The sequence below is a fragment of the Myotis nattereri genome (assembly GCF_964212035.1).
Source record: "Myotis nattereri genome assembly, chromosome: 6".
NCBI lineage: Eukaryota > Metazoa > Chordata > Mammalia > Chiroptera > Vespertilionidae > Myotis > Myotis nattereri.
Genome location: NC_138081.1, coordinates 75,387,556 through 75,410,300, shown reverse-complemented (window position 1 = coordinate 75,410,300; position 22,745 = coordinate 75,387,556). Strand labels below are relative to the sequence as shown.

The 22,745-nt window shown below is 42.3% G+C and overlaps 1 protein-coding gene across 1 annotated transcript; it reads right to left on the bottom strand.

Annotated features, from left to right (window-relative positions):
* Nucleotides 1-2,054: 2,054 nt before the first annotated feature.
* On the bottom strand, nt 2,055-21,058 carry IL22RA2 (interleukin 22 receptor subunit alpha 2). Its single transcript, XM_081094573.1, has 5 exons — nt 20,765-21,058; nt 16,762-16,897; nt 14,255-14,433; nt 6,413-6,582; nt 2,055-4,208 (listed from the first exon to the last, which is right to left on the bottom strand). The coding sequence occupies exons 1-5, from the start codon at nt 20,823-20,825 to the stop codon at nt 4,059-4,061; spliced, it is 696 nt and encodes a 231-aa protein (XP_080950699.1). The 5' UTR covers nt 20,826-21,058; the 3' UTR covers nt 2,055-4,058.
* Nucleotides 21,059-22,745: the final 1,687 nt, after the last annotated feature.

Below are 22,745 nucleotides of genomic sequence, written 5' to 3'. Positions count from 1 at the left end.
AGATTGGACTGAGCTAATTTGTCACTATTTGCTTGTTCCTTGTGATCAGGCTGAATTCTAGCCTGGCTTCTCAAAATATAGATGAAAGGGGAACCTGGGAGGGTGTCAAATCCCTGTGAGAATGGCAAAGAAGGCCTCTCGCCTAGGAGAGTCTTGTTCTGAGCAGTTGGCAGTAGCTACGATCTGTGTCAGTGTGGGGAAATGTAAGACTCTGGGGAGTTAATGCCATTCTGGTAGCCCTGTGTTACCCTTCAGTGTTTAACCACTTCCCAGATTTCCTTATCATTTGCCATTGAAGAAGCTTTCAACCTTGTGTGTCCATTGGAATGTTTCCTCTTTTCTCATCACTATCATATGGACACCCTCAATGTATAAATGCTTGGCAAATCCAGAAGCACAATGGAAGTTTGTTTCTTTCTGTAGCCCACACTGTCAGACACTTACCCAAGCCTAGTGAAGTGGGTTCACCTGCAGAAAGGGCATCCTAGTTTCTCATGGCTTCTTTCACTTACCTCAACCCTGTCTTGGGAACACTCTCTAAAATCCCTTCTCATCAATGTGGATGTATCCTTTTCACATTCCCAATTTCAGTCCCTCTCTCCTTTTATTTTTTTTTAATTTTTTTTTAATATATTGATTTTTTACAGAGAGGAAGGGAGAGAGAGATAGAGAGTTAGAAACATCGATGGGAGAGAAACATCGATCAGCCGCCTCCTGCACATCTCCTACTGGGGATGTGCCCACAACCCAGGTACATGCCCTTGACCGGAATCAAACCTGGGACCTTTCAGTCCGCTGGCCGACGCGCTATCCACTGAGCCAAACCGGTTTCGGCGCTCTCTCCTTTTAAAGAAAATCTGAGACAAGACTTCTGGGCTTGACCAGCAGCAAGGAAAACAAATGATGCCTAGGAAGCGAGACTCAGTTGGAGGAAGAAACAGCTATTCTGGAGTAGCTAGCTCTCTGCTTTGGTGTCAGAATTGTCCGAGACCTGGTCTCCACTTAACTCCATCTCTGCATCTCTATACTCACCTGCCGAGGAAGATGCAGCAGCAGGTTGTGCAAAATAATAGGAAAAACCTCCCATCCAGTCCTCCTCACTCATCCCTCCCATGTCCTCTTGATTCACCAATTTATACAATAAATGTTGAGTGTCTGCTATGTACTGGTACTGTTCTAGATAATGTGGAGGGAAAAGGGGACAGAGCTGCCTTTACATGCTAGTGGAAGAGGGGAGGATAAATGATAAACAAGATAAACAAGTAACTGTAGTGTGTCAGGTGGTTTCAGTGCTATGGAGAAAAATGAGGAGTAGAGAGAGTTGCAGGGGATGGTCTGCAATTTTAAATCAAATTTAAAATGAGCCTATGGATATCTAGGGGCACAACTTTCTGGAAAGCAGCCAGTACAAAGGCCCAGAGGCCAGAGCATTTGTATGTGAGAGCCAAGCAAAGGGGCCAATGTGCTGAAGTAAAGTGAGCAGACCAGAATGAGGGAATGAGGTCTGAGAGATCAGGAGCAAAGGGATGAGATTATGCAGTGCCTTGGAGGCCACAATAAAGATTTGGGTTTTTAATCCATATGAGCTGGAAAGCTAGGAGCACAGGAGTGTCATGATCTGACTTGTGTTCAAAGGGTTTTCGCCCTGGCTACCCTGCTGAGACTAGATTAGAGGGAGGCAAGGGCAGGGCCGGGAGACCTGTAAGGTTGCCATAACCATTATCCAGATGAGAAATGATGTTGGCTGGGAATAAGGTAGCTGTGAGAAATGTCATATTTTAAAACTCGATCCGGTAGGATTTATTGATGGATTAAATATATGATGTGAGGAAAAAGATGGATATGGAGATGGCCCCAAAGCTTTTGACCTGAGAAACTATAACAGTGGAATTGCCATTCGATCATAGAACAAGATCACTGAATGCTTGGAGTCCTGCTAAACACTGCTCCTTCTGACTGGGATGTATGGTGGGTCTAAAAAGTCTAATTTCATCTCAGAGACTTACCAATTTTATCCTCCTCTTAAATAAACCAAATAACAAATATGTCAAATTGCAAAGCAAAAGATTTATTGAAATAGGATGACCGCATATGCCTAACACAATGAAGAATGTGACAATTCTTATTTTTTACAAAGTATTTCATTCTTGCCTAAGCGTGAAAGCAAAACAAATAAACCCAAAACTTGGTGCTACCTATTAACTTTCATGAGGCAACCATAGCTGTTTTTAAATCGAGCTTCAGAACTCCTGAATTGCACAAACTTAAATGCTCTTGGCCACATGCAATCCCTATTCCTCACAAAAGGCAAAAAAGATAATAAGGAGGAAAAAGCATAATTCAAAAATATAGGGTAAAGGATTTTTTTGTCTCTAGGTCTATGCTCAAATTCATCTTTTTCTGACCATAGGGCAAAGCGATGGAACCAGTTCTCTAGCTCTTGTTGTGTCTCTTGCTTTCTCCCTCCATACATTTTAAAATAATTTTTAATCCATTTATCATTGTGTATAACTGTATGTGACCAGAAGCATTGAATATATTTTTATCACATTTTGGAGAAATTTTCATGAGGAATTGTGCAAATGTTCTCCAAAATATACCTCCTCACAAGAAAGACAACCTTAAACAGATATGTAAGATAAAGCCAAAAGTGAAGAAAGCAGCTTTCTGTTGATTACACTGAGCCTTAGGCTACATACCTTTACTGGGGGGCAGTGGAGCTGCTAGGAACTTGTTGGGGGGCTTTAGCTGGCCCTATGATCTCTGCCAACACCAGGCCCTCTCCCGAGTAAACCTGTCACCCACTGAGTGCTTTCAGCTTCAAGCCAACATCTCCACCTGGTTCTCAGCCATCCCACATGTCTCCAGTCAAACTGTAATTCCTAAGATCCTTGTACATAGGAGTTCCTAATGTGCAACTGGCAAGAGACCCTTCATCGGGTAGGTAGAGTAGTGAGGGTGGTATAAATTGGAGTTAAGGTTTCTTTTTTATTTTGTTGTGAAATATATTATACTGATTTTGAGAATAAGGTTGAATTCTTCTAAGGTAACATTAAGAAACAAAATAAAAACAGAAAAGAAGACCTTAATATGAGTATGTGCTAAATGAGAAAAATTGTATTGAGTAGACATCCTTCAGTATTTAGATGTTATTGTGGATAATCTTAATCTAGATATTCCTCCAGAGACTTGAGGTTCTTTGCAAGTACTATTGTTATTTACATAGGTTAAAAGATTGGTTCACTAAGTGGAAATGATTCATATAGAAAATAAATGTATGCAAAAATATCCTATATAATAAAAGGGTGATATGCAAATAAACTGACAGAATCACCACCAATGGGAAGACGCTCAATGCAGGAGCTGCCCCCTGGTGGTAAATGTGCTCTCACAGGGGGACCACTGCTCAGCCAGAAGCCAGGGAGCCTCTCCCGCCTCTGCTGCAGCGCTAAGGATGTCCGACTGCTGGACACCCCCGAGGGCTCCCAGACTATGAAAAGGCACAGGCCAGACTGAGGGACCACCTTCCCCCACCCGCTAGTGCATGAATGTCGTGCACCAGGCCTCTAGTATTTATATAAAATAGAAATATATGGGAATATATTCATTCATATAAAATGTTCATTCATATAAAAGTTGGTACATCTATCTCAAATTGTGTCAATAGAGAGTGAAAAAGGTTGCTTGTCTATAATGCTATTTGTCAAAATTAATTCAACAACAGTTTGTTAAATGCCTACTATTCCTTGGTTTTTACATTTTTCAGGACAGTGGAGATTGTTGTTAGGGATGTTACATTCAGAAGTAAAGCTCTATATTTCATAGAGCCCTTATTCTCTGCCTCTTTAAATTCTAATGTGTTGGAAGTGGATATGTTGCTTAAATTCAGTTTACAAATGAAATATAAAGGAAGAAATAATGGATAAACAAAGAAGTCGCAAAAGTGTGACATTGCTTTAAGAAGAATAAAAACAATTTTCAATGAGATACTTCAAGCATGAGCCATCCCATTCCCAGAGAGCTTTTGATTTCCATGTTGCAGAGCACACCACAGCACTTCAAGGACATTTCACACATCTCTCTTCACTTCTCTGACTTCTTCTGTCTAGCATGGGCTGATATATTTCAGCCACTACACAGTAACCAGTGTGAGGTGTTACAGCTTCAATTTCAACCACTCTGTGAGTTCCTTCATATACCTTTCGTTCCTATATACAAGGGAAAAGAGAAGAGATGATAAATGGTTTTCAGTAAGTCACTGGTTTCCTCTATTTTTGATACAATTAATAAGTTGTTCCTGGTCACAGTAGTAGATGGGCTGTAGGGTTTCTTCCTAGACACAGCCTCTTTCTCCAGAGTCCTGGAACACAGCCTAATACAGAGGCAGGTCAAGTGACTGTGTAGGTACTACATGAGGGCTGCTGATTGACCCAGTGGTCAGTCTCTTTGTCAAGAATTTAAACTGTGCAGTGAGGAGAATTGAGTAGATTTGGAGACAGCTGTAGACATGCAACATGTGACCACAGAGAGGCAGAATAGGGTTCTTGAAGACTTGCTTCTCCATTTCTCCTTCCCAGCCATTACAAAGCTGAGCAGCACTTTACTCTTGCTTCTGGCTGTCCATAAGATTGCTTGTTATTTCCTAACTAGAGGCCTGGTGCACAAAAATTTGTGCACTCGGGGATAGGGGATCCCTCAACCTGGCCTGTGCCCTCTCTCAGTCTGGGACCCCTCGGGAGTGACCACTTGCTGGCTTAGGCCTGCTCCCCGGGGGATTGGGCCTAAGATGGCAATCAGACATCCCTCTGGCAGCCCGGCAGCCCTCGGGGGATGTCCATTTGCCAGCGGGGAGCAGACCTAAGCTGCAGTCAGACATCATTAGCGCTGCTGAGGAGGCAGGAGAGGCTCCCACCACCACTGCTGTACTGACAGCCATCAGCCTGGCTTGTGGCTGAGCAGAGCTCCCCGCTGTGAGAGTGCACTGACCACCAGGGGGCAGCTCCTGCATTGAGCATCTGCCCCCTGGTGGTCAGTGTGTGTCATAGTGACCAGTCATTCCCAGTCTTTCTGCTGTTAGGGTCAGTTTGCATATTACCCTTTTACTATATAGGATAGAGGCCTGGTGCACGGGTGGGGGCCGACTGGTTTGCCCTGAAGGGTCTCCAAGATCAGGGTGGGAGTCCTGCTTGGGTGCCTGGCCAGCCTGGATGATGGGCTGATGGCTGTTTGCAGCTGGTCACACCCCCTTCAGGGTGGGGGTCCCCACTAGGGTGCCTGGCCAGCCTGGATGAGTGGCTGAGGGCCGTTTTCAGGCTGGCGGGCGACTGAAGCTCCCAGCCTCTTTTTTTTCTTTTTATTCTGGGATTTATTTACCTTCTATAGCTGTCACTGGAGCTGAGAGCCTGCTCCAGCTCTGAGGCCTGGCTCCAGCTCTGAGGCCGTAGCTGGCTGAAAGCAGGTATCTGGGGTTTGTTTAGCTTCTATAATTGAAACATTGTTGCTGTCCTGCGCACTCCAGCTCGGAGGCCACGGCTGGCTGAAAGCAGGTATCTGGGTTTGTTTAGCTTCTATAATTGAAACTCTGTTGCCATCACTGGCACTCTAAGCTCTGAGGCCCCGGCTGGCTGAAAGCAGGTATCTGGGGTTTGTTTAGCTTCTATAATTGAAACATTGTTGCTTCCGGAGCTCAGAGCTGGGCTGTAGCAGGTGGGGAACCTTGGCTTCCTCCATCACTGGAGCAAGCAAGCCTCATCATGTTCGCTTCAGCTGCGTGGCTGCCGGCCGCCATCTTTGTTGGCAGTTAATTTGCATATCCTGCTGATTAGCCAATGGGAAGCGTAGCGGAGGTATGGTTAATTACCATATTTGTCTATTATTAGATATGATTAAACTCCTCCCCTCCACTAACCAGTTTGAATGGGGTTCTGTTCCTTAGAACTTAAGGAACCCTGTCTTAGAAGGCCACACAAAAGAAGGAACATTCAATTAACCACCAAATCAAAATAAAGGCACTGACAATGAATTAAAATATCATAGCAAAATGACACAAATATATAATGCTCTGACTCAAAAGCCACTTAAAAACAAGATCTGCAAAGTCCATAAAAATGAATATTTGTGGCAGTCAAATGGAATTAAATATTGTTGATACCAATCTTTAGATGTGCAGGGAAGATCAAGTGGAGACAAGCTGAGTGACTGAAAAGATACAAACACACATGCACAGATTCTTAATTTAATGCCAAGCACTAATTCCTCATCAATAAGGGTGAAGGTGAGAAGGAGCTAAAAAAGAAATCTCAGGAAAAATGAAAAGGAATAGAATAAAAGAGAGAAGACATATTTTATGACTGAAATGTGAGTCAAATGAACAACAACAAAAAAACAGACTTATCTATTCATCTGAACTTACCTTTTCTAGTGAGTTGCTAATTATAAAGACTTGGTATACTAGCTCATAGTAATTTTCCATTGATACATTTTTTCCTTTTTGGTTTCTATATGGTATATTTGGAGGATGGAGAATCACCAACAAGGATCCATTGACTTGGGTTATATTCATGCCTGGAGGACCTATTTTTGCTGGAGAAAGAATAGGAAATTTTGATGCCATTTAAAAAATGTCATATCCCACATGGATACATTATGCATAATAAATAATTATTAAATTTAGAGATCTGGCAAAAATCATTATGAAGAGATACTGTTGATACCTAAAATATAAATATCTGAGAAATATCTTTGAAGATAATTTTTTATTTTCAAAGACTCATAGATTCTATTTCAGCTATAAGAGTACATTTATCAATCATTTCCATATGCAGTGATTGTTTAGGAAAATGAAGTCTAAAGTTTTGTTTATTGGTTATGTTTTTATTCCCTTTGTTATATCATTTAACTTATTTTAGCTGCTTTCAATATTACAATACTTGAAGTGCTGAATGGGTCAATGTTTGTTGCTTCCAAAGTTGCTTCTGTCCATCTGCTTCCTTGTGCTTTTATTGTGAGCACACGTTTAAAAGTTAATACGTTCTTTTTGTTGATTTGGTTTGAATTTTGTAATTTTAAATAAACTTTTTATTGACCTATAAAATAGATCTAGACCAGGGGTGGGCAAACTTTTTGACTAGAGGACCACAATGGGTTCTTAAACTGGACCGGAGGGCCGGAACAAAAGCATGGATGGAGTGTTTGTGTGAACTAATGTAAATTCAAAGTAAACATCATTACATAAAAGGGTACGGTCTTTTTTTTTTTAGTTTTATTCATTTCAAACGGGTCGGATCCAGCCCGCGGGCCGTAGTTTGCCCACGGCTGATCTAGACAAAAAATAAATCACAAGGCTACAGCTCAACAAATTGTCTAGGTACCACTCAGATCAAGAAACAGGACATTACTAGCACTTAGAAACCGCCTCCATGTTCCTTCTAAGTAATTAACCCCAGAAGATAACCACTATTGTCCTGACTTCTATTTACATATACATTAATTTTTAGAATCATATCATATATACTTTTTTGTGTGCCTGGCTTCTTTTACTATATACATATATAAAATTATGGGCTGAATTATGTTACCCGCAAATTCATGCATTGAAGTCCTAACCCCTAGTACCTCAGAATATGACTGTAGGGATGACATGACTTTAAAGAGGAAATTAAGGTAAAATGAAATCACATGGATGGTATGGATAGGCCCTAATCCAAAATGACTGGTGACCTTATAAGAAGATGTGGACATGTGCAAGCACAGAGGGATGACTATGTGAGAACACAGCAAGAAGATAGCCAGCTATAAGCCAAGGAGAAGTATCAGAAGAAACCAACCCTCTGACACCTTGATCTTCAGAACTGTGGGAAAATAAATGTCTGTTGTTTAAGCCACCAAGTCTGTGGTATTTTGCTATGGCAGCCCTAGCAAATATAATTATAATATAATATAATATAAAATAATAATATAATATAATATATTATAATGTAATATAATAATATAATATCTACACTAATAAAAGACAAACATGCAAATTGACCGTACATTCGCTATGCTTTAAGCCATGCCCACCAGCCAATCAGAGCAACTATATGCAAATTAACCCAACCAAGATGGTGGTCGGCAGCCACGGTGCTGGAGCAAGCAGGAGGCTTGGTTGCCCCAATGATGGAGGAAGCCAAGCTTCCCGCCTGCTGCGGCGGCTCTGAGGTCTACTCAAAGCAACAAAGTTTCAATTATAGAAGATAAATAAACCCCAGATACCTGCTTTCAGTCGGCCGTGGCCATGGAGCTGGAGCAAGCAGGAGGCTTGGGTTGCCCTGGCAATGGAGGAAGCCAAGCTTCCCTACCGCCCACCCTGGCCGGCTCTGAGCTCCTCTCAAGGCTACAAAGTTTCAATTATAGAAGGTAAATAAATCCCAGAATAAAAAAAAGAAAGAAAAAAGGAGAGGCTGGGAGCTTCCATCCATCTCCCGGAGGGGCTTGGCCAGCCTGAAAATGGCCCTCAGCCCCTCACCCAGACTAGCCAGGCACCCCAGTGGGGACCCCGCACCCTAAAGGGGGTGTGGCCAGCCTGAAAACAGCCATCAGCCCCTCACCCAGGCTGGCCAGGCACCCCAGTGGGGACCCCCACCCTGAAGGGGGTGTGACCAACCTGCAAACAGCCATCAGCCCCTCACCCAGGCTGGCCAGGCACCCCAGTGGGGACCCCCACCCTGAAGGGGGTGTGACCAGCCTGCAAACAGCCATCAGCCCCTCACCCAGGCTGGCCAGGCACCCCATTGGGACCCCCACCCTGATCCGGGACACCCTTCAGGGCAAACCAGCTGGCCCCCACCTGTGCACCAGGCCTCTATCCTAGATAATAAAAGGGTAATATGCAAATTGACCCTAACAGCAGAAAGACTGGGAATGACTGGTCACTATGACACACACTGACCACCAGGGGGCAGATGCTCAATGCAGGAGTTGTCCCCTGGTGGTCAGTGCGCTCCCACAGGGGGAGCTCTGCTCAGCCACAAGCCAGGCTGAGGGCTGCCAGCACAGTGGTGGTGGCGGGAGCCTCTCCCGCCTCCTCAGCAGCACTAAGGATGTCCGACTGCAGCTTAGGCCTGCTCCCTGCTGGCAAGTGGACATCCCCCTGAGGGCCCCCAGGCTGCCAGAGGGATGTCTTACTGCCAGCTTGGGCCCGATCCCCCAGGGAGCAGACCAAAGCCAGCAGGTGGACATCCTCTGAGGGGTCCCAGACTGCAAGAGGGCATAGGCCAGATTGAGGGACCCTCCCGAGTGCACAAATTTTTGTGCACCCGGCCTCTAGTAATATAATATATATGTAGTTCTTTTGGTTGCTGTGTTGTATTTAATTGTATGAGTATCACAGTTTATTGTGTTATTCACTAGGTTGTTTCTAGTTTTTTAATATTATGAGTAAAGTTGCAATGAGCATTCTTGTACATGTCATTGGGGAAATATGCATTTTGTTGGGAATATAACTAAGAATAGACTTTCTGGGTGATAGATGTTGCCAGTTTTCACAGTGGATACACCAATTTATATTCTCTTTAGTATATGAAAGTTCCAGTTCTTTACATTCTCTCTAACACTTAACTTTATTATCTTAACATTTTTTAATTTTAGCCATTCTGGTAAGTGTGTGCACTTATTCTTTGTGTTTTTAAATTACATTTCCTGATGACTAATGGAATTTAATGTTCATTGCATATTTGGATATTTTTGTGAAGAGTCTGATCAAACTTCTTGCCCATTTTTAATCTGTTGTCTTTTTATTATTAATTTGTACGAGTTCTTTTTACATTCTAGACATAGTCCTTTGTCAAATATGTGCATTGTTTATATCTTCTGTCTGTAGGTTGCCTTTTCATCACTTCAATGGTATATTTTTAAAAATAGAAGTTTGTAATTTTAGTGTAATCCTATTTATTAGTTATTTCTTTCATCACTAGTACTTTTGAACTCGGGTTTAAGTATTTGGCTCTGTAACCTGGTACAACCTCAAGTTGATGTTCACTGAAACATGAAAGTTGAATATATTTGAATCTCAGACCTTTTTGAACTTGGAAAATTCTTGATTCCTAACTGAGTCAAAACTGAAACATACACCTTCCATTGTTGTTTCTCTTCTTTGATGGCAAGGCTTTCCCGAGTTGGCTCTTTTATAGAGAACTGTTGGTGCAGTGGATTGGGCTTGAATTTCAAGTTATTCCAAAATATATGTGCTGGATACCATGGATTGGTTTGCTTAGTTCTCATTCTGCTCCGCTAGTTGAAGAATTAGAAAACTAAACATCTAGCATTTTGGCCATGATCCAATTAGTTTGGCTCTAATGGGACATAGCACCAGCTATCATTAGGCAAGTGAGGTAATAATGCTGCAAGTTGTAAGATACATCTTTTATACTTCCCTGAGGGTAACTGCAAACTGGAGAAAGATAAGCACAGTACAGACCATTTGGCCAATAATGGACCCTGATTCTGAGCTGATAGTAATCCTTGGGGACTCAGAATGCACTGTGGGTTCTTGTAGCTGTCAGGTAATAAAAGCAGATTCAATGAGATATACATACCAACTGACAGGATCAATGCCCATTTTGGCTTTCTGAGTTGTGGCATGAAAGTTATTATGGGATGAAAGGCCAAATGGAAGCCAGTGGAATTCCTCCTCTGAACAAAATTGAAAATCAAAAGTACTATTGTATCCCAGGGGAAACAGCAGAGATTTGTGCATCAAAAGAACATCTTGGCTTTAGCTGGTTTGGCTCAGTGGATAGAGCTTTGGTTTGCGGATTGAAGGGTCCCAGGTTTGATTCCGGTCAAGGGCACATGCCCAGGTTGCGGGCTTGATCCCCAGTAGGGGGCGTGTAGGAGGCAGCCAATCAATGATTCTCTCTCATAGATGCTTCTATCTCTCTCTCCCTCTCCCTTCCTCTCTGAAATCAATAAAAATATATTTTAAAAAACACCTTGAATGATGTGGAGGTAGTAAGATGTATTACTTCCCCCATTTAACTCATTTATTTGAATTATATCCTCTTTTTCCCCCCCCACTTCCCCCCAAAAAAGATGGAATAATAAAAGGGATAATTGTAAATGCACTCAGGTAGTGACCATGGTGTGACTCATTATAGTAACTGTTCTGGAGCCAATCAACACAGCCTTTAATATACAGTTACTGCTTTAGAGAATGACTCTTTTCCTTCCTTTGTCCAATAGTTAGGTATCAGAAAAGTTCTCTTTCACTTGGCTTCCTTTCATTTTACTAAAATGTTTTATTTTTATTTTTATTGATTTCAGAGAGGAAGGGAGAGGGAGAGAGAGATCGAAACATTAATGATGAGAATCATTGATAGGCTGTCTCCAGTATGCCCCCTACTGGGGATCAAGCCCACAACCTGGGCATGTGCCCTGACCAATAAGTCATACCGGCCAGGCTCACTTGACTTTCATTGTCATCCTGGCTGTCTGTCACAAATAATCTACAGTCATTGATCTTTTCACAGGATATCCTGTTGGTCCACCAAATTGATCATGTGATACTGATTACATTTGGTGTGCCTAAAGTACTAGGCACTCTAGATGCTTTAGTAAGATACATAAAAGCAGAACATTGTCATTAAATTTCCTCTGCGGTTTGCTGGAGACATTTCCTCTCAAGTGAAAGACAAGTTGCTTTACTTTTCACCCCCTATTACTAAGAAACATTCGCTGGGCTTGCTAGATGAATGAAACACATACCACATTTACTTGTGCTATGCATTTTCAAAATATCCCATGAAATTTTGAACTTTTGAGCTTTGATTTCTCCACATTCTCCACATGTTTTGTAATTAAAAAAAAAAAGTCAGGTAAGTGTTTCTGAGAATGTGGATAAATCAGAACCTCATGCAGTGCTGAGGGAACTGTAAAATGGTACAGTTGCTTGGGAAAACAGTCTGGCAGATCCTCAAATGATTAAACATAGAGTTACTATGTGACCCAGCAATTCCATTCCTAAGGTATGTGCCACAAAGAAATAAAAATATATGTCTACACAAAAACTGGTACATGAATTCCTATAGGAGCACTATTCATAATGGCCAACAGGGGAAAACAACTCAAATGTTCGTCTGCTGAGAAATGGATAAACAAAGTGTGGTCTATGCATATACTAGAATCTGATTCTGTCACAAAAAGACAGGAAGTACTAAAATATGATGCAATAAGAAGAACCTTGAAAACATTATACTAAGTGAAAGAGGCCAGTCATCAGAGACCACATATTATATGAAATGCCACGCACAGGGTACTTTGGAGAGACAGAAGTAGATTAGTGGTTGCGTAGGGCTGAAAGGCTGGAGAAGTAGAGGAATAGGATGGTGATAGCCAATGTGTATGGAATTTCTTTTTGAGATGATGAAAATGTTCTAAAATTGAGTGTGGATGATGGTTATACATATTTGTGAATATACAAAAAAATTGAATTGTACACGTTATAAGGGGTGTGAATTATATCTCAATAAAGCTGCTTAAAAATCTAGGTGCAGGCAGTGAAGGCCCACTTCCCTAGTGTCCCATTCTTGCTTGATAGGCTCATGAATAAAATGGTTGTGTGAAATGGATGGAGGCTATAGACTCAACCATATGGACTTCCTCTTGCCAAGGCTGGACTGACACTGCTGAGTGTCCAGTTTCCCAGTAAGATGAACCAACCCTAGTACATAGTTCATTTTATATAGTAGATATTTTTATCTCTTTCCATGGGGGGGGGGGGCAAGTGGCATTGGAATAGAAGCTGTAGTTATTAGCAGTCCCCCTGGCCACCCTCACCATGGATGTAATCATGAATGTCTCATGCATGAGCATGGTACCCCACGCTACATTGCTTATGACAGAAGAACTAAGTTAATGTGGAAGAAGTGAAGCCTTACCATATATTCTATCTCAGCGATGGGGCTTTATATGAAGTAAAGTGGATAACTGAAAACTCAGTTTGGGAGACGACGCCTTGGGAACTTGTCTAGGAATTCGTATTTGCTCTAATCTTGTGACCAATATATGGCACTATACCTTCCTTCCATAGACAGAATTCACTGGTTTAAGATACAAGACATGGTGGTAGGAAAAGCAGTTCTCATAGCAACTGACTCATGAAATTGTTGTTTCCCATACACTTGATCCTTAATCATTCTGGATAATAACAACAATAGTTTCCAATACTTAAAAGTTAAGGCTGCCTCCTAACTGTTTGAAGCTCTTGGTGCCATTTAACCAACAAAGCGAAAATAAGGTCCATGTGTTGTCTGGGACGATTGATTCTGATTATCAAGAGGAAATAGAATTGTTATAGATACACCGGGGTCAGGGAGAAGTATGCCTGATATCCCTTGAGGTGCCTCCTAGAACTCGCTATCCTGTGATAAAAAATGAATGTAAGATTATGTCCAGCTTATACAAGAAAGACCAAAAGAACTCAAACTCCTCATGACTGAAGAGCTGAGTTGCTGGCTGGAAAGAAAGTGAACATTGAATTAATAGTGAGAGAAGAAATTAAAAATATTAACTACAGCTTCATGACTAGTTGCAATTATGAGGACGATAATATGTAACATTTTCTTTCTTGTTTTGTTATGCATATCTTTGTATATATGCATTAAACACTCTTTTTTCTTTCCCCTTTGTCTACTCTTTTATATAAGGTCTGTTGGTAATGATTTATTTCATAATTTACATATTTGATTATAATATTATTCTTAGATTATGATTACCTTAGAAAAAGAATATACATCATGGAGATATGAATAAGAGAGCGAACTTTTTGTCTCCCCTTTGGGGAAGTAGCAAAAGTCTTAATTTCCTCAACAGGGAATTCTTCTAATGAGTATTTTCAGGAATTTAACCCCCATTATTAGGAGGGGTTTAGGGTGGTACAACTCTTTTCTACTATCTAAAACTCTTTTTTAAATTATTATTACCTAGGAGGTAACAATCTGGCAGAGCGACAGAGTGTCGACTCTGCAGTCAGATGCAGCAGAATTTGAATCGTGATCTGGTTATACAGGCTGAGCAACTGCTGAAGCCTCCGTGCCTTGATTTCCTGGGCTGTAAAGTAAGGGTAGTGACCACCATCTTCTGGCGTTGTTCTGAGTATTTGAGCAAGTGAGATGATGGTGTGGAACTCTGCAAAGCACAGGGCCTTGCAACTAGGCATACTCTAGGAAGGCTACTCAAGGGCAGGAAAAGCAAATGCAAAGAAACTCCATGGACTCACTTTCCCACCAGGGTGTGAATCGCCGTGTCATGGTCCAGGCTGAGTGGGTCCCAGCCACAGCCGTCTTCACCCTTCCGTAATAAGCCTCCTGAACATCTGAGGTTTCATTGGTAAGGTCACAAAATAGTTCCGGAATACCCCAACAGTCCTCTTTATTTTTCCATTGTCTCTGTCCGTAGCTATAAAAGGGAAAAGACAAATTTGAGTGTCTTCTTTCTGTTGAAGGAGTGCGCAGTTTTCTCTGTTAATATTTTAAACTGGTTGAAAATTGTTCTCCAATATCAGTACTACTATAAAGGCTTATGGCTACTCTTAAGAATCCTTACGAAGATTTCTTCTTGTCAACCAAAGTATTCTCTTGATAAAACATAAACTCAAGCCTGACACCTTCTGTATCACTAACCTAGAGCTTGTTTTATTAAAAATACTTTGTGGTTGTTCTTCTGGTCTATGGACCAATTTTTATTTTTGAGAACTGGCTCTCCACATCCTTAATGCTTCTGAGGATTCAACTCTGTGGTTTTCCTCACTTCTCATCAGCTTGCTGTTGATGTGGCTGATTCTGAGAAGTTGCTACTACTTTTTATCTCAGGTGATGCTTACCCAACACATAGAACCAATTTCTTTATTGGAAATAGAGTGGGGGTTGTAGTGAGTGCTATGTGAGGAGCTGGAAAAGAGAGAGGGGTACCCATAAAATTGTTCAAAAGGTAGCAGGGCAGAGACAGATAGGCTGATTCATCCTGAGACTAGGGGATGGTGTAACAGCAAAGGGGAAGATCAGTGCGTACTTCCTTACCAGTCATAAATCAGAGAAAATGCAGTAAGATAACAGTGGGAGCAGAGCACGAATTAGAGGCCAGGAGAAAGGCTTCAACGTATTTGTTGAAGGACTTGAAATTTGTGACTTTCTAGCCATAGGAATATTGCTGATATCTTTACTTTGTAAACTATATGACAGCAGTTTCACTATATCAGAAGATACCATAAAAAAAAATAAAAGAACCAACATCATAGATTAAGCACGATTTAATGTTTTTTAATTGTTATTTATTGATGAGAAATTGTCTTTGCTCACTGAGATTAGCTGTAATGACTGGCCTCTCTATTAATGTGATACCTTATTTTTTGTCCTACCTACCCCAAATGGGACAGACATCAATTATAGACCCATATGAACTGGATAGAACCAAAAGGAATGATTTCAAAAATATAAATCTGCATTGTGCTGTTGAAAATACCACAGAGCTAAGAAGGGATTCAGGTAGTCTGAATTTTATACATGTTTGGGAGCCTTCGTTAAGAAAAAGAATTACAAATATAAAATGCTTCTATGTTGCCTTTAAGTTTAACCTTCATTAGTGTCATGATAAAACAACTCCTAATCCACTTTTTATATTGGACCACAAATAGGCCCACTTTGGACCTGTTTATATTGCCTAAGGAAGAAGGGCAAGAACACTCCTCCCAACTCCCTACATGCTGGAAGCATCTCCAGCTATGCACGCATCTGTTTTTGAAATGGAGGAATCTTTATAGTAAAGCTTTGTAAATTTTACCCAAATGTAAGAAAAGCTGCGGTAGTTACAGACTGATAAAATTCCAGAAATATTTCTTCTGAAGATAGTGAGAGGTTAATGAATGGAAACATCGGACCTTGGACCTACTCCATGCTGGAGAGACATGAATTTATGGAATAAAAATTGTTATTTTGGTCCAGAGCTACACCTGGTTCCCAAATTTATGATGAAAAACCTTCAAAATAAAGGGTCGTATTTCCTGTCTCACGCTCAGTCAGCACCGCAAACTATGTAAGAGAGGAAAGAGCCTCAAAAATACCCCAGGAAATGCTTGAGTGGGAAAACCTGTCATTTGCAAATCAGGAACCTCTGTTCCAGGCCTCGGTCCAGGAAAGGAGTTGATCTTATCTGAGGTTTGGCAACGATCCCGCAGAACTAGCTTGAAGCTCACACAAGAGGAACATGCAGCAGCGCGTTCCAATTCATGTTCATGCTTACAGGAGTCATTAATTTTTGAAATGCATTTTCTAAATAGTAAACACACTCTAAAAAATGACTTTTACATTAAAAATATATTTTACACACTGACCTCCATGTGACCCACAACTTCTTTTTCAGTATGAATAGGGTCAACTTAGTGAAGTGACTGCTGTATGCTTAGCAAGCTGTTTCCAACACTCGCTTGACAAATAGTAATTTGAGTGCCCACTATGTGCCAGACTGCTGTGACGCTGAAGGCTGAGCCTGCAAGGTCTTGGTGCTGGTTTTTACGGGATGACAGATGCCCCCAGCATTTTGCACCACATCATGCAGTTTGTGTCACCAGGTGGCCTTCAGGGAAGACAAGACAATCCTGTCCCTTACCTCTGCTTTTTCTCAGTCTTTCTGACACTGAAATAATGCTCATATTCTTACATTCCATTGCATTCTAGAAAATGTTCTCCCCGTGGCCATGTCTATCAGTTGGAGGAAGCTCAAATTACTTACATTTTATATTGGACAAAGTAGATACTGCTGCTGCTGGCAGAAGCCCTCCCAGGCTGCCAGTGCAAAACATTGTGAAAGTTCCGGGACTGAAAATGTACTCTCTGAGGCTTCAGAGACTCATGGGCTGGATGAGTTTCTAAAATAATAGAGAAGGGAAAACACTGAACATTATTAATATGCGCACCATTGTTATTTTTAAAATATATTTAATTGATTTTTTACAGAGAGGAAAGGAGAGGGATAGAGAGTTAGAAACATCGATGAGAGGGAAACATCGACCAGCTGCCTTCTGCACAACTACTTGGGGATGTGCCCGCAACCAAGGTACATGCCCTTGACCAGAATCGAACCTGGGACCCTTCAGTCCGCAGGCCGACGCTCTATCCACTGAGCCAAACCGGTTAGGGCACGCACCATTGTTATTAATGTAGTTTTCAATGTAATACCTGAGGTGGGATTCCCTAAAGAAGTTGCTGTCAATGCAGATAATGGAAGTGGAGCCCAGAAATCATCATTTTGAATCTTCAATGTGATGATTTTTATGCATGCTGAAGTTTCAGGACCATTGTGTTTCAGACTATCAACACCTAAGTGATATCCTCTCATCCCATTCCCAAACCGTAGAGGAAATAAAGAGCAGTGGGAAAATACTGTCCTTAGTCCCTTCCCTGAGGGTCATGGAATGTAAGGACTGAGATGAAAGACCCATGCCAAGGCCACTCTCCCACCTTCTTAGGGGCCCTGTACGACGGCTCCTCTGATAGAACATTTTGCCTTGGATCAATTTTGGCTCTAGGACCTCAGCGCAGCACTCAGTTCTTCCTTTCTCAGGTTCTTGCTCAATCTCTGGGTCCTGCCTCAGTGTCCTCCACCTCTCCCAGAGGACCCACCTGTATTCCAGGTAGGCCGGCTTTGCTGTCCCACTCCTGAAGGTCTGCACTGATTGGCCTGCGTCCTGGCTTCAAGTGTAAGTGCTCAGCTAAACTGGCCCATGCTATGGAGGAGGACCGCCCAAGACCCTGCCGTGGGCCCAGTGTCCCTGAGAAGGCTCTCAGCAGCAATCATGGCAGGAAAGCATAACTTTGCCCTGACATGGCTTGTACTTTCCACCTCAGGTCATGTGACGTGGGTGGTGCGGTCTCACCTGTTCTTAGTCCCATGGAGGCAAGAGACCTTTGACAATATTTTATTCTAGAGTCTGAAGAAAGCTAGAATGTGTCACCCCAAAATCTGCCTCTTTTGACATAAAAAAACTTATTTTGAGCTGAAGGCAAGTAAGCAATGCAGGCAGGAAAAGCCCCACCCCTCGCCCCCTTCCTGCTTTTTCTGACTAAAGGCAGTATATAAATTCTTCTTTTACCGAGACTGACTCTTACCCGCCCAGAGATGGCACCAGAAGAATCTGCCAACAAATCACACTCCATTAGTTTCCTCTCATATATTTACTTTTCTGTAGTTTCCCACCCTTGCAAGCCTAAAATTGCTTTCATTTGCCCTGTCATGTCTCTACAAATGTATTTTTTTTTATTTTTTTGATGAAGATGCTACATAAGCTAGAATTCTAACCCACCATTTTGAGTTACTCTGTTTAGGTTTCTCATTTGTGATGTGCTCTGTACGCATTAATAAGCTGTTTTTCTCTTGTTAATCTTTCTTTCTGTTAAAGCATCCTAGCTGTGAACCTAAGATGGGCAGAGGTAGAGCTTCACCTCCTGGGCAGGTTCAATGTTTCTGAAAAGGGCTAGGACAGTGGTCGGCAAACTGCAGCTCGCGAGCCACATGCGGCTCTTTGGCCCCTTGAGTGTGGCTCTTCCACAAAATACCACGTGCGGACGCGCACGTACAGTGTGATTGAAACTTCATGGCCCATGCGCAGAAGTCGGTTTTCAGAAAGGAGACAGACGAAACAAGTATACAAGACGAGTGTGGATGCGAGAGTTGGAAGGGGTCGACCTCAGCGAACGTACCTCAATCAGATTGAGGACATTTTTAGCAAAGGCCAGCTTAGGAGTACCCTAATGAAGTTAAAACAATGTACCTACCTATATAGTTTAAGTTTAAAAAATTTGGCTCTCAAAAGAAATTTCAGTCGTTGTACTGTTGATATTCGGCTCTGTTGACTAATGAGTTTGCCAACCTGGGCTAGGAAGTTGGGCAGCAGGAGGAGTCAGGAAGCATAGGCCCTGTTTTCCCTGACCTCATTTTCTTTCTCCTGCTCCACCTGTGGGTGTGGTCCCCACGGAAGGTCCTTCCCTTTTCCTGAATGCTCCTCCCTGGATTTCCACATACATCAAGTCTTTGCTCAAATATCACTGAGGTGGAAGCAAGTAATCCTAAACCCAAAATCTCAGCTCTGAACATTCAAGATGTGTTATTTTCTAATGTTTGTTTATTTTTACCACCCAAATAGTGTTGCTACTCTTATTAAGGGGGAAGGGCGTTTTTCTTTTTTGACCTCCTTCAGTGCATCACATGGTGGTGTGCACTTGGAAAGAGTCTATTGCCACCGTTAATTTTGCTCACTAAAATGCTGCGTAATCACTCATATTTAGTACATAAAACTCCCCTGAGTTTTTGGGAGATGACAGGCACAGAGTCCTGAAGCCCTTGCCTGGAGTTGATTTGCTGCCCTGAAGATAGATGATTCAGGGTCCCTTATCGGTCTACGGATTTCTTCTCTAATTTTTGTAAGACAGTCATCAAAATAATAACAAATCACTCTGTACCAGACACTGAGGGGCTTTTATCTGCATTAACTCATTTAATCTGGCCCGCTTTTCTATGAAAAATGGACTATTGTCATCTTCCTCTCACAGACTTAAAAACTAAGCCTTGTTGAGCAGAAGAAACTTGTGTAACAGCAAACTCCAGAGCCTGCCTGTCACCACGGAAAACCAAGTACAAAGCCTCGGGAGAGAAGAGCTAATGGAGAAAACCAAACAACGACAGGCTGGAGATATTCCTCCTCCTCCTCCTCCCCTTCCTCTTCCAGCTGACATTCATTGAACATGAATGTCTATGAATATTAAACATGTATCAGGCACAGTGCTCAAAGCTTTACATCTTATTTCATTCCCAAATCACTAAATAAAGCAGGTATTTTTATTACTATATTTATAATAGGGAAGCTGAGACTTAAAGAAGTTGCCTATCTTGCCCAAGGTTACAGACCCGGTAAGATGCAGAGCCAGGATCATTTGGGTAGCACTGAATTCCTGCCATATTTTGCTAAGTTAGTCCTTGGTGTTACAAGGACCAAAGGCATAGTCTACACAATTGCACACATTTCTGGGAGATGGAGGCTTGAACTGTTTTTATATAATCAGTCACTGGGCAACTGTGTAGTTTTGGGAAACTTACTTGAGTCACTCACATTGAGAGGTACCCATCTGTTAACTGGGGGTCCTAATGGCCTTGCTCAGAGGTATGTTGGGGTGATGATGGTCTCTGCTCTGGAAGAGTTCTCTCTGAATACCGAGAGCAAATTCGCACATGTTCTTTACTGTCTCTATTCTGTGCCAGGCATTGCTCCAAGCACTTGGCATATATTAATTCATTTAATCCTCACAATACGTACAATTCCCATTCTACAGATGAAGACATTGAGGCACGGGAGCATTAAGTCATTTGCCCAAGTCTTCCTAAAGAGTAAATGGCAGAGCTGAAATCCAGACTCAGACAGTCTGGCGTAGAAGACTTTTTCTACCCAGTAAGCTGTCATGTCCCCTCAAGGCAAAAGAAATGCTAAGGAGACAGAGGTGGATGTGTGTTGGTCCTGTATGAATTTTGCACCCACTAGAGTAGCTACTCACTAAGTCCACGTGGAGTTAGTTATTCAGGTTGTAGATAAAAACTGACCCCACATCTGTTGTGATTATTTCAAGACAGAAGAAAGCTGGAATTTTTACAAAGCCCGGAAAAGCAGCATTGCCATTTCTAATAATCCCTCAAGCACACTCAGATGACAAAACCGTGAGCAATTAGAAAGAAATGAAGCACTTACCTGCAGCACCAGTCAGGAAGAGAGTGATGAGGAAGCCTAGAAGGCAATGTTTAGGCGTCATGGTTGCGCGTGTGACTGGTCAGGCAACCAGTGATCCCCTGAATGAGAGCACAGCTCTGATCAGAAGAGGAAATTGGAATCCTCATGCACAGCACCCTCTTCTGAGTTTAACAGTGGTTCCGTGAATGCATTTTATTAGGGAAATTATGCAAGTGAAGAATTGCTTCAAAACGTATTTGCTGTAAGTCACTTTGATGTGGAAGCTCAATTTTGTAGGGATTGAGGCTTCATTAACTGTGGAAAGGGAAAAAAATTCACTGAGGATTGGCAGACTGGAGGGCAGGGTAGGGCAGGAATTGTGCAAGGTGCTCTCAGGTGAGTGAATGGAGCAACTCATGAAATCTTAAAGGAACTTGGGCCCTGGAGGCAAAGAAGCTTATAGTGGGAGTGATTTTGAGTGATGTGCTTGGCAGTTATAGCTATCAGAGCCCCTGGCAGTGGTTCAAAGCAGGTGGGGTCTCTGATTGTTTTTCTTTTTCCTCCCATATTGGAAGCTCTCTGAGTAAACTTCTTGGTACATCTCGTACCCTCCACACCCTCTGGCTCCCTGCAGCGCTCCCTGCCATACTCGTTGGTCTGATCCCCACTCAAGTAATGCCTGTTCCTTTCTATTCCCAACCTCAGTTCTTATGAATCTGATATTTTGAATGATTTCTGAGTAAGTCAAACCGAATGAGTCTTTAAAAGTGAATCTGGAGAAATCATTTTGAGCTACGTTAGATCTTTTTCATATCTTTTTGGAAATTTGATTGAACTAGGTTATCGGTTCCTTGTCCATGGTTTATTATGTCATCTTTCTTGCCCAAACAGTTTTTATCACATGTTTTTAGAGACACTAAAACTGTACATTAAAGCACAAAAAAGTCACAGGTTTTTTTTTTAAGAGGCTTAAAAGAGGAAATATATTCTGGCTTCCTTTTCCTTTTATGTAGTCTCAAGCTCTTGGTGGAATGGTCTGTTTAGTAAGTAATAGTGATGGTTGCTGAGCAGTACTCATTCATTCGTTTGTTCTTTCATTCATTCAATAATGTAACGTGTATTTACTGCACTGTCATGTGCTAAGCATTGTTCTCAGAAGCAAGGCTGCAGCCCCTACCTTCCCAAAGCCAACTTCTAAAAGAGAAAGCAGACACTGCAGTATCTATATATATAAAAGCCAAGTGACCCGAACGGCCGGTCGCTATGACACACACTGCCGTGGCCAACTGGCCCGATCGGCCCCCCCAACCACCTGCAGCCCCTCCCCATGGCCGGCCCCAATCGGCCCCCTCCACCCTGATCAGGGGCAGGGCCAACTGACCTCCCATGCCACCCCCTCTCCCGCGGCCGGGCCGGCCCCAATCAGCCCCCCTTACCCCAATCAGGGATGGGGCCAGCTGTCCAACCTCCTGTGTTCCCTCCCCCCACACTGGCCCAGCCTGATGGCCCCCATCGGGCTGGGCCAGCCGGACCCCACCTATGCACGAATTTGTGCACTGGGCCTCTAGTGTGAGGATAACACTGTTACCGATTGGGGTAACACCAGTTTTTCCAGTGCTTCCAAACTGTCACACTTCTGAGTCTACACTCCTGGTCTCCTTCTCCAAGTTAAATTTCTGTTGCTTATAAGCTACCTTAGCTCTCCAAAAGGGGAACTTGCATCACGTAATAGATTCTTTCCCTTTGCACCTTCTTGGTGCGCATTGTCTTCTAGCCTTCTCACCATCATCCTTCACTCACTTGCTGACATTATCCTCTGAACTCTAGACTTTGCAAAAATGTTGGTATTTAAAGTGGGGATGATTATGTGAGTTTGCACTATTTTTTAAAAAAAATGTTTTTATTGATTTTTTAGAGAGAGAAAGGTAGAGATAGAAACATCAATGTGAGAAACATCCTACACACCCCCTACTGGGGATAGAGCCTGAAACCTGGGCATGTG

Excerpts from the sequence above, each read along its gene's own strand:
- IL22RA2 (XM_081094573.1), bottom strand. The coding sequence starts at position 20,825 with ATGACGCCTAAACATTGCCTTCTAGGCTTCCTCATCACTCTCTTCCTG. Across the intron at positions 16,898-20,764 it reads CTTCCTGACTGGTGCTGCAG|AAACTCATCCAGCCCATGAG; the intron begins GTAAGTGCTTCA and ends CTATTATTTTAG. Across the intron at positions 6,583-14,254 it reads ATTCACACCCTGGTGGGAAA|CAAAAATAGGTCCTCCAGGC; the intron begins GTGAGTCCATGG and ends TTCTTTCTCCAG.